The sequence below is a fragment of the Budorcas taxicolor genome, chromosome 6 (genome assembly GCF_023091745.1).
Source record: "Budorcas taxicolor isolate Tak-1 chromosome 6, Takin1.1, whole genome shotgun sequence".
NCBI lineage: Eukaryota > Metazoa > Chordata > Mammalia > Artiodactyla > Bovidae > Budorcas > Budorcas taxicolor.
Window position 1 is genome coordinate 99,406,630 of NC_068915.1, and position 13,925 is coordinate 99,420,554.

The 13,925-nt window shown below is 40.2% G+C and overlaps 1 protein-coding gene across 1 annotated transcript in view; it reads left to right on the top strand.

Moving 5' to 3' along the window:
• Window positions 1–7,938, top strand: part of CDS1 (CDP-diacylglycerol synthase 1) — a 72,715-nt gene extending 64,777 nt beyond the window's left edge. The window contains exons 12-13 of the mRNA XM_052642124.1: window positions 1,711–1,814; window positions 7,809–7,938. Coding sequence (XP_052498084.1) covers window positions 1,711–1,814; window positions 7,809–7,938 — 234 coding nt within the window. The remainder of the gene's footprint in view (window positions 1–1,710; window positions 1,815–7,808) is intronic.
• The last annotated feature ends 5,987 nt before the right edge of the window (window positions 7,939–13,925 follow it).

Below are 13,925 nucleotides of genomic sequence, written 5' to 3' on the forward strand. Positions count from 1 at the left end.
TGCATATAATATACAGAAATGTGCAAGATGTTGTCTGCACTGATGCTCACCACCTACTTGGGGAGATTATTTATACCCACAAAGGACCACAGCAGTAGCTGTGCAAGACAAGAGGCCTGAAAAGTCTGCAAACAGTAGAGCAGGGTTGAGTCACCACGGCTCTCCTGTGCTTCGGTCAGCAGGGGAGAGATGGAAGGAAATGTGTTGGCAAAAATTAACCCAAGAATTTTTCGATCATTTTTTCAAAGAGAGAAATGTTATGTTTAGAATGGTATTTTCATGTATTTATTCATTGGATTGCCACTCCAGTATTCTTGCCTGGAAAATCCCATGAACAGAGGAGCCTAGCAGGCTGTGTCCATGGGGTTGCAGAGAATTGTACATGACTGAAGTGACTTAGCACGCACGCATAATTGCTTTACAATGTTATGTTAGTTTCCGCTGTGCAACAACGTGAATCTACTCTCTGTATACATATTTTCCCTCCCTCTTGAGCTTCCATCCAGCCACCCCCACCCCCACAATCCTACCCCTTAAGGTCATCACAGAGGATAAACTGAGTTCCCTGTGGTATATACAGCAGCTTCCCACTAGCTATTTTATTTGCTTTAATGGTCTCCAGTCCAAGGTTTCTTGTTGAATGATGAGATTTCTTTTTATGTCTGAAATGAAGGTATAATTGCTGTTACATTTTAGAGGTTTTTCAGGTTGCCTGAGTAAATGAGAAGAGCACTTGGTCATTTCCGTTCCCTGGGCACTGACACGTTTCCATTTCCTGGATAGATCTGTTCAAGGTCAACTTGGCAGAGGCTGATTAACCAGTCCCTCCATTTGGCCATTTAATGGACTAACATGTCCCAAATGAAGTAGCTGTTTTGATTTTCTTTTTTACCCCAACACTTTAAAAAAAGAAGAAGAAATATTCGTCACAGTAGTAAAATATTTATTTCAGCATAAGAACTATTAGGATAAACATGAGCTAGAACCAGTTGTGCATCTGTCGACAACACTAAAATAGCACCCTCCCAGTAGCTGCTGATAAAACAAGAGCAGGATATATGATTAGTATTAGCTGATAGCGGTTTTTGTTTCGAAAAAATTTTACTAACTGAAAAAAGTTAGTACTAGATTGAATGAATATTTAAATAGTGTTATTTGAAAGCTTTGGCTTGGGACTTCCGTGGCCGCCCAATGGTTAAGACCCCCCTGCTTCCACTGCAGCGGGTGTGGGTTGGATCCCTAAAAAGGAAACAACAACATAGAAAGCTGTGGGTCAGTTCAGTAATCACTCTAGCGTGATTCTAACATATTCCAAAGATATGGTTTAAATCTGTTGGATAGGTTCTAATAAGTTTGTGTTTGTGTGTGCTTAGACGTTCGGTAGAGTCTGACTCTTTGCGACCCCATGCCTGCCAGGTTCCTTTCTCTGTGGGGATTCTCCAAGGAAGGATACTTGCAGTGGGTTGCCATGCTCTCCTCCAGGAGATCTTCCCAACTCAAGGATCAAACCAAAGTCTCCTGCATTATGGGTGGATTCTTTACCGTCTGAGCCGCAAGGGAAGCCCTTATATTTAATAGGAAAATCCAATACTAAAGTATTTTCTTTGAAGTCCATGATGTCAAGGAGACATTTACAGATAGAAATTTTATAGCAGGTGATTTTTGAGAATTTACTAATATGTTTGTTGTTGTTGTTGTTGTTTTCTGAAGGATTTTGCAAACACCATTCCTGGACATGGCGGGATAATGGACAGATTTGATTGTCAGTATTTGATGGCAACTTTCGTGCATGTGTACATCACAAGTTTCATAAGGTACTTTTAGATTTTTAAAAAATGTTTTATTAGATGATTTCTTTGAGTGTTCATTTCCATAGGCATTAATTTGAATTAGCTACTTTTTTGTCATTGGTATTCCATAATAGTGAAAGGAATGGTGGCCCCTGGAACCGTGTCACACTGTTGCCTTGGGCTGTATGATTAAAGTATAATTATTTTTCTTAGATTTGAACAGCTTAAAAAATAGTATATGTCATAGTCTAATAGGACTGAGTTAACCTTCAGTCAGCATGGATGCATGGTACTGGGTTTGGAACAGGAGGAGATTTCATTTCTCAACTGTGGACACTGTGGTAGTGGTCAACACTGAGGGTTAAAAAGGACGGACATACTTCATCCAGCCCACTAGTTACTGCTGGAGTATCTGTTATGTGTTGGGGCATGTTCTCGGCACGGATATAGCAGAGGACAAAACAAACCAGTGCCCGTCTTCAACTTATTTTCTCGTGGGGGAGTTGGAGGGAGGAGGGGCAGGAGTGGACAACAAAGAGAGCTTGTTCGGTGGTTGTGAGAACCATGGAGGAAAATGAAGCAGCCTAAGGGGTTTATGGATGTGCACGTGTGTTGAGGGTGGGAGTGGAGAGGTGAGGCAGGGTGACTGGAGAGTGTTGCTATTTTATATGGGTGCTTTATTCTCATCATTAAACTTTAATGTTTTGGATCTGCCCTAAAATGCCAGTCTGGCATGTGAAGGCTAACCACATCAACCACATGATAACTTTTTAAAATCATGGTCTCTACTGGTGTCTGAGCCTAGAAAACCTGTAGGTTTGAATATTCCTAAACCTAGGAAATCTGTTATTTGGAGGAAAACTCACATTTATAGCCCCTAAATATGCATTGTAAATCTATACCCATAGTAGTGTGAGCATTTTTGTATTAACCTTTATTTTCCTTGAGCAGTTTTGTTAGGAGTTTATTTCATTAATCTTTTCAAAGAGTCAGATTCTGACTTGAACTTTCGCTGTTGGGTGTTTGTTTCCCATTTCATGATGTCGACTCTCACCTTTCCTTCATCTTTTAAAAAAAATTTTATTGGTGTACAGTTGCTTAACAGTGTTGTTAGTTTCAGGTATACAGCAAAGTGAATCAGTTATACACTTATTCATACGCTTTCAGATTCGTTCCCTGTATAGTTTATTATAGAATATTGAGTAGAGTGCCCTATGTTATAGAGTAGGTCCTAGTTAGTTATCTATTTTATATGTAGTAGTGTGTGCATGTTAATCCCACACTCCTAATTTATCCCCTGCCTCCAGCATTTCCCTTCTGGTAAACATAAGTTTGTTTTCAAAATCTGTGAGTGTTTCTGTTTTGTAAATAAGTCCATTTGTATCGTTTTTTAAAATTAGATTTCCCATATGAGTAATACCATGGTATTTGACTGACTGCACGTAGTGTGATAATCTCTAGCCATCTGTGTTGTTGCAGATGGCATTATTTTCTGTTTTATGACTAATATTCCATTGTATATCTGCACCACATCTTCTTTATCCATTCCTCTTTTGATGGACATTTGTAAATAGTGCTGCAGTGAACATTGGGGGTGCATGTATCTTTCTGAATTACGGTTTTCTCTGGATATATACCCAGGAGTAGGATTGCTGGATCATATGGTAGCTCTATTTTTAGTTTTTTAAAGACTCTCCATCCTATTCTCCATAGTGGTTGTACCAATTTACATTCCCACCAACACTCTCTCCAGTATTTATTGTTCGTAGATTTTTTGGTGATGGGCTTTCTGACAGGTGTGGTATGATACCTTATTGTAGTTTTGATTTGCATTTCTCAGATAATTAGTGATGTTAAGCATCTTTTCATATGCTTTTTGGCCATCTGTATGTCTTCTTTGAAGAAAGAACTGTTTAGATCTTCTGCCCATTTTTTGATTGGGTTGTTTCTCTTTTTTTTGGACCTAGAGCTGCATGAGCTGTTTCTTTATTTTGGAGATTAGTCCCTTGTCAGTCGCTTTGTTTGCAAATGTTTTCTCCCGTTCTGTGGTTGTCTTTTTGTTTTGTTTGTGGTTTACTTTGCTGTGCAAAAGCTTTTAAGCATAATTAGGTCCCATTTGCTTATTTTTGTTTCTATTTTCAATAGTCTAGGAGGGGGATCCAAAAAGATCTTGCTGCAGTTTTATGTCAAAGACTGTTCTGCCTATGTTTTCCTGTAAGAGTTGTATGGTGTCTAGCCTTACATTTAGGTCTTTGATCCATTTGAGTTTATTTGTGTGTGTGTGTGTGTTAGGGAATGTTCTAATTTCATTCTTTTACATGTAGTTGTCCAGTTTTCCCAGCACCACTTATTGAAGAGACTGTCTTTTCTACGTTGTATATTCTTGCCTCCTTTGTGATAGATTGGGTGCCCATAGGTGCATGGGTTTATTTCTGGGTTTTCTATCAGTTCCATTTCTGTTTTTGTGTTCTTTATCTTCCTTAAGTTTCAATTTTCTGTTCCTTTTCCAGCTTCTTGAGATAAAGCTTAGGTTACTGATTTTCAGCTTTCTTGTCTAATATATTCATCTAACACTATATATTTCTTAATAACTACTGCTTTTTGAGTGCTCTTTTTTTAATACTCTTTAAGTACTGTCATCCCACATTTGTATTTTCATTATTCAGCTACAAATATTTTTTGATCTCCAGTATTATATCTTCTTTGACATGGGATTATTTACAAGTTCATTGATTCACCTTCAAAGAAATGGAGACTTTCTCATTCTCCTTTATTGATTTTTGCTTTAATTCTATGACCAGAAAACATACTGTTATTTCAGTATTTAATATTTATTGAGACTTGCTTTGTGCTCAAGCCTATGGTCTACTCAGATATACATTCCATGTGTACATGAGACAAGTGCTGTAAGTCCACTGGGGGGAGTTTAGCTAAATCTTCTGTACTGATTTTTTGGTTTGGTTTTCCATCTGCTTGCTCTGTCAGTTATGAAGAGAGCTTTGTCAGAATCTTCCAGTTTCTGCTTTATAGATATTGAAGTTGTGTTAGTTGTATACACAGTGTATACACTGTTGAATCACTCCTAATGTCATATAATATTCATCTTTATATACTACCTGTTTAAAGCTTATGTTGTTGAATATAAGTATAGCTACATCAGCCTACTTTTGATTAATGTTTGCATAGTATTTCTTCGTCTATCCTTTTCTATCTTGTGTGCCTTTTCCCTTATATTTAAAGTGTGTTTTTCTTCTCACAAGTGCATAGCTGGGTTCTGTTTGTTTTTGTAACCCAGCTGACAGTCTTTGTCTTTTTGATTGGGGCGTTTAATCCATTTGCATATGACTCATTCACTGGTCCATTTGCGTGTCAGTGATCGGTGCTTAAACCCTTGGGGCGCTTTCTTTCCTGAGGATGGTAGCTTTTAGAGCGCTAACTCACACTTGCCTGCTTTTGATCTGCTGCTCTCTCAGTAGGAAAAAGTCAGGCTGAGCCTTGTTGTCCTCCATTTGAAAGTAGATATTTAGAGGATTAGAAATACAGTGCTAGAGCCAATGTGCAGCTAGCTGGGAGCACCTGAGGACAATTGTGCATTTAGCTGAACTTGCTAGAATAGCCTTCCCTTTCTCTGTGGGGCCTTACTCTGGGTTTATGTTATTAAGTTGCTGAGTCTTTTGAAGAAATATAAGACAAGCTGTGTCTTGACGTGAGTAGGCTACGGTTGTGGAAGACTTAGGGTTTCAGGGTTTTGGGAAATGATTTGAGCCACGTGCACAAAGGTGTGACCTATGAGACAGCTAATTCATGCTATTGTGCAGTTTTTTGAATCAAAGGTTTTCTCTGTGATATCCCCCTACAGCAAACATTTCTTGGTTGCTGGGTTTTCTACTTCTTATAATTCCATCTGAACTGAAGTTGTTTAGTCACAAAGTCATGTCCGACTCTTTTGGGACTCCATGGACTGTATGTAGCCCACCAGGCTCCTTGGTCCATGCAATTCTCCAGGCAAGAGTACTAGAGTGGGTTGTCATTTCCTTCTGCAGGGGATCTTCCTGACCCAAGGATGAAACCTGAGTCTCCTGCATTGGTAGGTGGGTCCTTTACCACTGAGCCACCAGAGAATCCCTTGAACTGAAGAGCCCTTATCATAAGTCATAAATTTAATTACCCACGTAAATGTCTTTCTCAGAATTCTGTGCCATTCTCCATCTATTACTTGTGTCTTGCTTCTTTTTCCCATTGGATTTCCTGAAAAGTAAACCTACTCTGCTTTTCCTGTTCAAGTGAATTGTAGGAATTGCAAAGAATAGTACATATGCATTACGGTCTGAATGAGGTGCATTCTGAAATTGGACAAAATAGCACTTTAGCAGAAAGTGATCTGTAGCTTACAAATGGATTGAGTGCTAGTCCAAAAGGTAGGAAATTGCACTCCCCTGCCTGTCACAGTGTCTCAGGATAGAAGAGTGTGAAGTCCTGGTTGGGACCTTTTCTGACTCAGAGTGCACCAGGGGAGGGTGCAGAGAGAAGGGCCAGTGTAGGGATGCTGGAGAAGCCTAGGGAGAGGCCCCTGCCTGGTACCTGGTGGAGAGCAGTCACAGCCCAGTGGATACTTAACACTGCCTGGGCTTATTTCCTGCCCAGTGGGAATGGGACTGCTGGGTAAGGTGGATAAGGCAGGCAGGGTTCTCCAGCTCCCTGTCCTCCTTTCAGCTAAAGCAAGGTGGGTGCGAATGTGTGTGTTCAGTTGTGTCTGACTCTTTATGACCCCATGGACAGTAGCCTGCCAGGCTCCTCTGTCCATGAAATTTTCCAGGTAAGAATACTCCAGTGGGTTGCCATTTCCTACTCCAGGGCACCTTTGCAACCCAGTGATCGAACTGGAGTCTCTAGCATATCCTGCATTGGCAGGCAGATTCTTTACCACTGGCACCACAGCTGGAGCAGAGCCCCTTTTATTTCGTTCCTGTTGTTGGGGTTTACCCAAGACCTTTTTTGAACAAAGGCTGTTGTTCCCACTGCAGATCCCAGGTGGCGGCTTCAGTGCAGGCTCAGCACTTTGTGTATTCTTTCAAAACACCTTCCTTGTCTGATGTTTCTTTGAAGCAAAAGTATTTATGTTTTCATGTTCTCTTCTAGTTTATCTTCATCTACCAGGAACTGTGCTCCTTTTCTTACAGAATGGTTTTTGTGTCTTGTCCAATCTCAGGTTTTGTTACCAACCTTCACTTCTCACTCAGGTTGCCCTTTTGAGAAGTTTTGTGGAATGCGTGGATCTGCACTCCATCGGTGCCTCGTGTTGACCCTGTCTTCTGTGTTTGTGCGTTTCTCTCATATCTATACTCCACGCCTCTCAGTGGAGAGTTCTAGGTTTTTTTTCCCCCCCGTGACACTAACATTAAAGTGAGCTCTGAGTAAGAGCTGTTTCAGTTAAGAGTGGTCCTTTGCACTTAAATGCATGACTTATTTTATCTTTTAAAAATACTTCTCTGTGGTGTTGGGTCTTTGTCGCTGTGTGCGGGCTTTCTCTAGTTGTGGTGTGTGGCTTCTGATTGCGGTGTCTTGTTGCAGAGCACAGGCTCTAGCGTGCACAGGCTCAGTAGCTGTGGTGCACAGCTTTCACCTGCTCCTTGCCATGTGCAATCTTCCCAGACCAGGGGTCGAACCCATGTCCCCTGCATTGGCAGGCGGATCTCTATCCATTGTACCACCAAAAGGGAAAGTGTTGGTCACTCAGTTGTGTCTGACTCTTTGCGACCCCATGGACTGTAGCGTGCCAGGCTCCTCTGTCCATAGAATCTGGAATAATGATGTGGGGAGCCATTCCCTTCTCCAGAGGATCTTTCTGACCCACGGATCAAACCCAGGTCTCCTGCATTGTAGGCAGATTCTTTACTGTCTGAGCCCCTGTTGTGCCACCAGGGAAGTCCTGAAGGCATGGTTTATTTTAAATACAAGTCTATGCTGCCTTCAGCTCTCTCAAAATAGTGTGAACTTTGTCTTTTCTGCTGTTTCCAGGGGTCCAAATCCCAGCAAAGTGCTGCAGCAGCTGTTGGTGCTTCAACCAGAACAGCAGTTAAATATCTATAAAACGTTGAAGACTCATCTCATTGAGAAGGGAATACTACAGCCCACCTTGAAGGTATAATTGGAGCCGGAGAGGGATGGACCAACAATAAAGAATTCTACAGGAAAGCACTGACAGATGACATTTTTGTAATTGTACAGAGAAACAGTTGAAAATGCAATGGATTGAAGTTTTGCAGACATGAATATTTCCTCTCTGAAGTTACTGTGAATATTTAACATTTTCTTGATCTAAGTTATGAAATAAGTAGCAAATGGAGGGCAAAATGTCTTATACTTTTCTAAAGTGTATTTTCTGATGTTAACTTCCTTCCCATTACTTGCTAAGTTTCGTCACTTAAAAGACTTGTATTTTAAAGAGTCACACACTATGAAATGAGTACATTGAGGATGTCTTGCGGTTGCACCTGGCGGTGTGCCCTTTTCACAAATATTTGCCTTTGTAGTCGGAGCCGTTCTTCATTTTCAGCAAAACATTTTATGTAAGGCACAATAGGAAGCTAGTTCTCCTCCACTTCCTCCTCTTTCAGTCTGAAGTATTTTCTGAAGGGCTGACTTGGATCCAAAAAAAGAATAACTGTCCACTTTTCAAAGAAGTAATTATTTGCCAGGGGAAAACATTCCACTTTTAGGTAGGTTTGAAATTCAAGAGAGAGGGGCTGAAGTTTCTACCACGATTGGTTTGCTCGAAGGAGCCGACATCAGACTACTTTCATAAAATGGTTTGGAAAAAAACAGGATCTTCTCAAAAGCTTTCAAGAGAAATAGGAGAATTCCGCTGGGAAGAACGGATATGCGCATGCTCCACCCGTCATCTCAACAGACAGGCAGTCAGGAGGCAGCACTGGATGATGGCACGCACAGCCTGCCTCTTGGTTGACTTCTCTGCCTTCGTTTCCCTGTGAGCTGTTCTCCGTAAGTTCTGTGCCCACGAACATCAGTATATAAGGTAGTGAGGAGGCGTGGTGATCGAGGCAGAGCAGGGGGTGCTCTGCTGAGTGAGAGCAACGCCCCCACCACCAAGATGCAGCCCCACATGCCTGGGCCCCAGGTTCCTGGCTCCTGGTGCCCGTGTAGCCCACCGGACCCGCCCCTGGGAAGAAGCGAGATCTGCCTGGAAACCCCATCCCAGACAGGCTCCATGGTTAGCAGCTAATTTTTGTCGCATTCCTTTTTCACATCATGTCACAAAACCCGAGGTCATCAGCTGGTGTTTTTTCCTTCCAACGACGAAAATCAAGCGGAAGTGATTCCCACCAAGAACAAAAAGCACACGAATGCCAAACCTTTCTTTCAGTGGACTGGACACTGGAACCAGAGGAGGATAAATTTCTTCTCGGTGGATGTCAGTAATCTACTGTTGCTGTGTGCTCACTACAACCGTATTTATTGTATCGAACTGTCAGCACAAAAACCTTCAAAAATTGCCGAGTGCTCCTTGGCTAAATGTTCGGAGAGGAGAAGTTGATATATTTTAAAGAATGTTTTGTTAATGAAAAGAGTACATATTTTTGTTTAAATCAGAAACAAATTTCAATTATTTTATATTTCTCTTCTACAACTCTACTTAAAATAAAAAAATTGCGGATATGCCTGGGTTCCACAGATGTAAACTAAGCAGCTTTATCCCGTGTACTACATGACTGTGGTAGATATAAACTCAGTCCCAAGAGTCTAATATCTTGGTTTGGCATGCACTCAGTCAGTTCATCACCACTGAATGTGTGCAGTCAGCGTTATTCCACACTATTCCATAAACACCTAGAACTGGCCCTGGAGATGTTATTACAGAAGGAAGTGATCCTTTTTAAAATCAGGTTACCTTCAGGTTAATTTTCAACATCGCTCTTTTTTACTTGCTGCATTAAAAGCCCCAAATGTGGATCATAAAAGAATTTTACTTACCAAGGTTTAAAAAATATTGTAATAGGAACTTCTGTTGAAAACTTGGTGATTTGCACAATAAGAACTTCTTGGAGAAAATGCAGTTTCCTCTGCATTTTTCTTTAGTGATGAGTGAAGTATTGCAGTATAGAATTATGAGAGCATTACTGAATATATGTATTATAAAATTGATACTATTATAAACAAAATCTGAAGCTAGAAATATTTGGGGTCACAGTCATAGCTATCCTCAAATATACTTTTAGAGTTGGGTGTATATTATTCTATATGTAAAAAAAAATTCTTAATTTTAACAGAGCTCTAAAGATTGACCTTTTTAGTGTACTTTTATAGCATGTATATTAAAATAGAATATATTTTAGCAAGAATAAAGTTTGGCAAAGATTGCCATAGAACCTTGACTTTGATCACTTTTATATTTGCACTCTGAAGAGGGTTTAAATTCCAGTGTAGCAAATGTGATGACAGAAAAAATGGAAGACTAGGAACTTCCTTTATAGTAATGGCTAACTGTTCCAATCTGCTGTTTGGAGAGGTACTCTGAGGGTCCTGACTGTTTAGTACAAATGTTTCCTCAGTGCTTTTCCCCTCGTGGTGATAGGTATACATTTACTGTCTGAGAATAAAAAGGCTACACCCACACACCCTTTTATTTTTATAGTATCTCTTCATTTGTAATTTGGTTTGAACAAAGAAAGTGTCACCTATCAGGGGAAAAGAAAAAGTAGAATCAGTGTATACCTACTGTATATGGCTGGAAGGTAGCTTATGATATGTGTTAATCCATTCTCTGAACCTCTTACTCAGACAGGAAAATAAACAAATCACGTTTGAACTCTGTTGTGTGTTTTCTCTTTGGAGAAGAAACATTTCATTCAGCAAATACAGAAACTGTGTATACTCCGTCACCAACACCTACAGTGACATCTTCAGGGCGGGGGAGTAAATAAACTCTGCTGATCATTAAACTTGGTTGTTGAGAGGTGATATCCTCTTGATAGAAAGAGGACTGAATGTCTTGGGTATGTCTTAGTTTGAAATTGCTATTTATTTTTGTGAATCTTTATTCATCATCACTAGAGCTCTAGGCTGCATGGACAGTGAGTGGTGTCTGTCTTGATGGCCACTGTGTTACCAGGGTCTGGCTCAATGCTGGCATCTCCCCAGGTCCTCAAGCTTCACATCCCCATTTGTGTCTCTTGAACAGCCTCTCCACTCTCATCCCAGTTTTTATTTGGTGTGACTCTAAGATGGGCTTCATTACTCTTAGTTCCTATGGTTAAGGGTTAAGTGAAAACTCCTATGAATATGTTGTGATTTGGGTTCAGCATAAAGGAGCTGAGCCTTGGTGTCCTTCCTTCTTCCTCTCTGCTCCTCTCCTGTTGGCCATCTCTGCTGGGAAGTGACTGTTTGGTAGGACTGAACAGAATGGTGTCCACATGTCTGGTCTCATCTGGTTTAGGTAGTTTTAATGTAAGTGGGAAGATTCCCCTGGAGGAGGGCATGGCAACTCACTTGAGTAGTCTTGCCAGGAAAATGCCATGGACAGAGGAGCCTGGTGGGCTATAGTCCATAGGGGTGCAGAGTTGGCCATGACTGAGTGACTTAGCAATGTAAGTGCTCCTTGAATGGACACCATCATTCTGACCTCCATGGACGAGCTGCTGCCCTGCACAGAGTCCACAGCCAGTTCTCCTTACCAGCTCTGAAACTTCAAGTTTAAAATTCACTCCCTGAGCAGGGGCTGTATTTGGGAATCTTCATGCAGTGGCTGCAAATAAAGGCAGATCTAGACAATTTAACCAAAATCAGAAGCCTGTCTCACCTTAATCCCATTGTCTTCCTTTTCCTGCACGGAAGGGGAGAATATTCTTGAAACATCAGATAACAAGGAGAGTCATTTAGTACGGGCTGATGAGTCGAATATTATCTGTTGATGGTGAAGTGAGTTTCCAAAATGAACTGAGAGAATACTCTGGTCCTTAAATGTGTACAGAGGACACGGGTGGGTAAACCAGCAGTCTTGTTGCCCAGAGAAAGAGATTCATTGAAGGACAGTCCACCTGAAGGTGTCCTCTTGGAAAAAGAATGAAATTTCAAACTGCTCTGTCAAACTTACAGGACAATGGGGTATGGATTTGGGGTTTAAGCTCTTATAGCCTCCTTTTCTGCTGTGTATTCAGCTGGAGTGTAGTGGATCCAGGTGGTCTTTAATTCAAGCATGTGCAATGTTCAAACTTCAGACAGGACCTAGAAAAGTGGTAAGTTTGGAGAAGAGTCTTGAATAATCTATTAAGTATATTTTTGATCAGTTTTAATCTCAAAACTTTGTGAGGGAACCAGAGGCTTCAACAAGTACAGGTAAGGTAGACACATTTGTATCATTAGCAATTTTGTTTTTCCCCCCAATATTGATACAGTTTATGTACCATAATACTGTGCAACCATTACCACCTGTGGTTTGAGAACATTCCCATCACTCCAGAAAAATCCCTGGTGCCCATTTGCACATAATCCTCACTCCAACCTCCAGCTTTAGGCAACCACTGGTTTGCTTTCTGTCTCTAGGAATTTGCCTTTTCTGGACACTGCATATACACAGACTCATACACTATGCGGTGTTCTATGTCTGGCATAATATTTTTGCATATATCGGTACTTCTTTCCTTTTTATTAATACTGTAAATGCTGACTCATTTACCTGTTGATGATTTCAGTTATTTCCAATTTTTGGTTCTTATGCAAAATGTTGACGTGTTGTGTGGGCATGTCTGCATTCCCTTCGGATTTCCAGGGTGAAATTGCTGGGTCATATAGTAAGTTTATGTTTAACTTTTAAAGAAATGGCCAAACTGTCCAAAGTACAATCTTATATTCCTACCAGCAGTGCACAAGTGTTCCAATTTACCTACATCCTCACCAAAACTCAGCATTGTCTTCTTTCAGAAATTTTATTGGAGTCTAGTTGATTTACAGTGTTATGTTCGTTTCAGTTGTACAGCAAAGTGAATGTTATACATATACACACTTTTATTTTTGGTGGTGTCTTTTTAAAGATGGCCATTCTGGCTGGTGTGCCGAGGTATCTCAAGGTGGTTTTAGTTTGCATTTCCCCAGTGGCTAATGATGTTGAGCATCTTTTCATGGGCCATTTGTATATCTTCTGTGATAAAATGTCTATTCGTATCTTTGCACATTTTTACATGTGATGTTTTTCCTAAGTTGTAGGAGATTATTATGTATCCTAGATACAAATCCCTTATCAGATATATGACTTACAAATATGTCCCAGCCACCTGGGAAGCCCTGAAGGCTGTTGAAATAACACCACAAGATTTAAAACATTAATAAACTTAGTTTATAAAGCAGCAGCAGAATTTGAGAGGATTGACTAATTTTGAAAGAAGTTCTACTGTGGGTAAAATGCTGTCAAGCAGCATTGCATGCTAAAGAGAAATCGTTTGTGAAAGCAAAAGTCAATAGTTGTGGCAAAATTCATTGTTGTTTTAAGAAATTGCCACAGTCACCCCAACTTTAGCAACTACCACCCTGATCAGTTAGCAGCATCAACACTGAGGTAAGATCCTCCACCTGCAAAAAGGTTATGACTCATTGAAGGGTCAGGTGATGGTTACATTTTTTAACAATATTTTAAAGTTGAGATATATACATTATTTTTTAGACATATTGCTATTGCACACTTAAAAGACCACAGTATAACATATGCCTTGAGAAACCAAGAAATTCAGGTGACTTGCTTTTAGATATTTGCTTTATTGAGTGGAAATGAACCTACAGTATCTCTAAGGTATGTCTATATAAAATCTTATACTCATTTTCTTAACTTTATACGTAAGTATTTCATTTTTGGGAATGATAATGTAAATGGCATTGTTTTTAATTTCAAATTTCACTTGTTCATTGCTGACATATAGGAAAGTGACTTATTTTTATAATATGAAAACTTTCTATTAATGCTTATTAATTAAAGGAGTTTTTGGTCACATTTTGAGGGGGTTTCTACATATAATCCTGTCACCTGGCAACAAAAAGTTTAATGTCTTTCTTCCCAGCTGTATACTTAATTTTCTTGTCTTACTGCATTAGGCAGAACTTCCAGTATGATGTTGAGGAGTGATGATG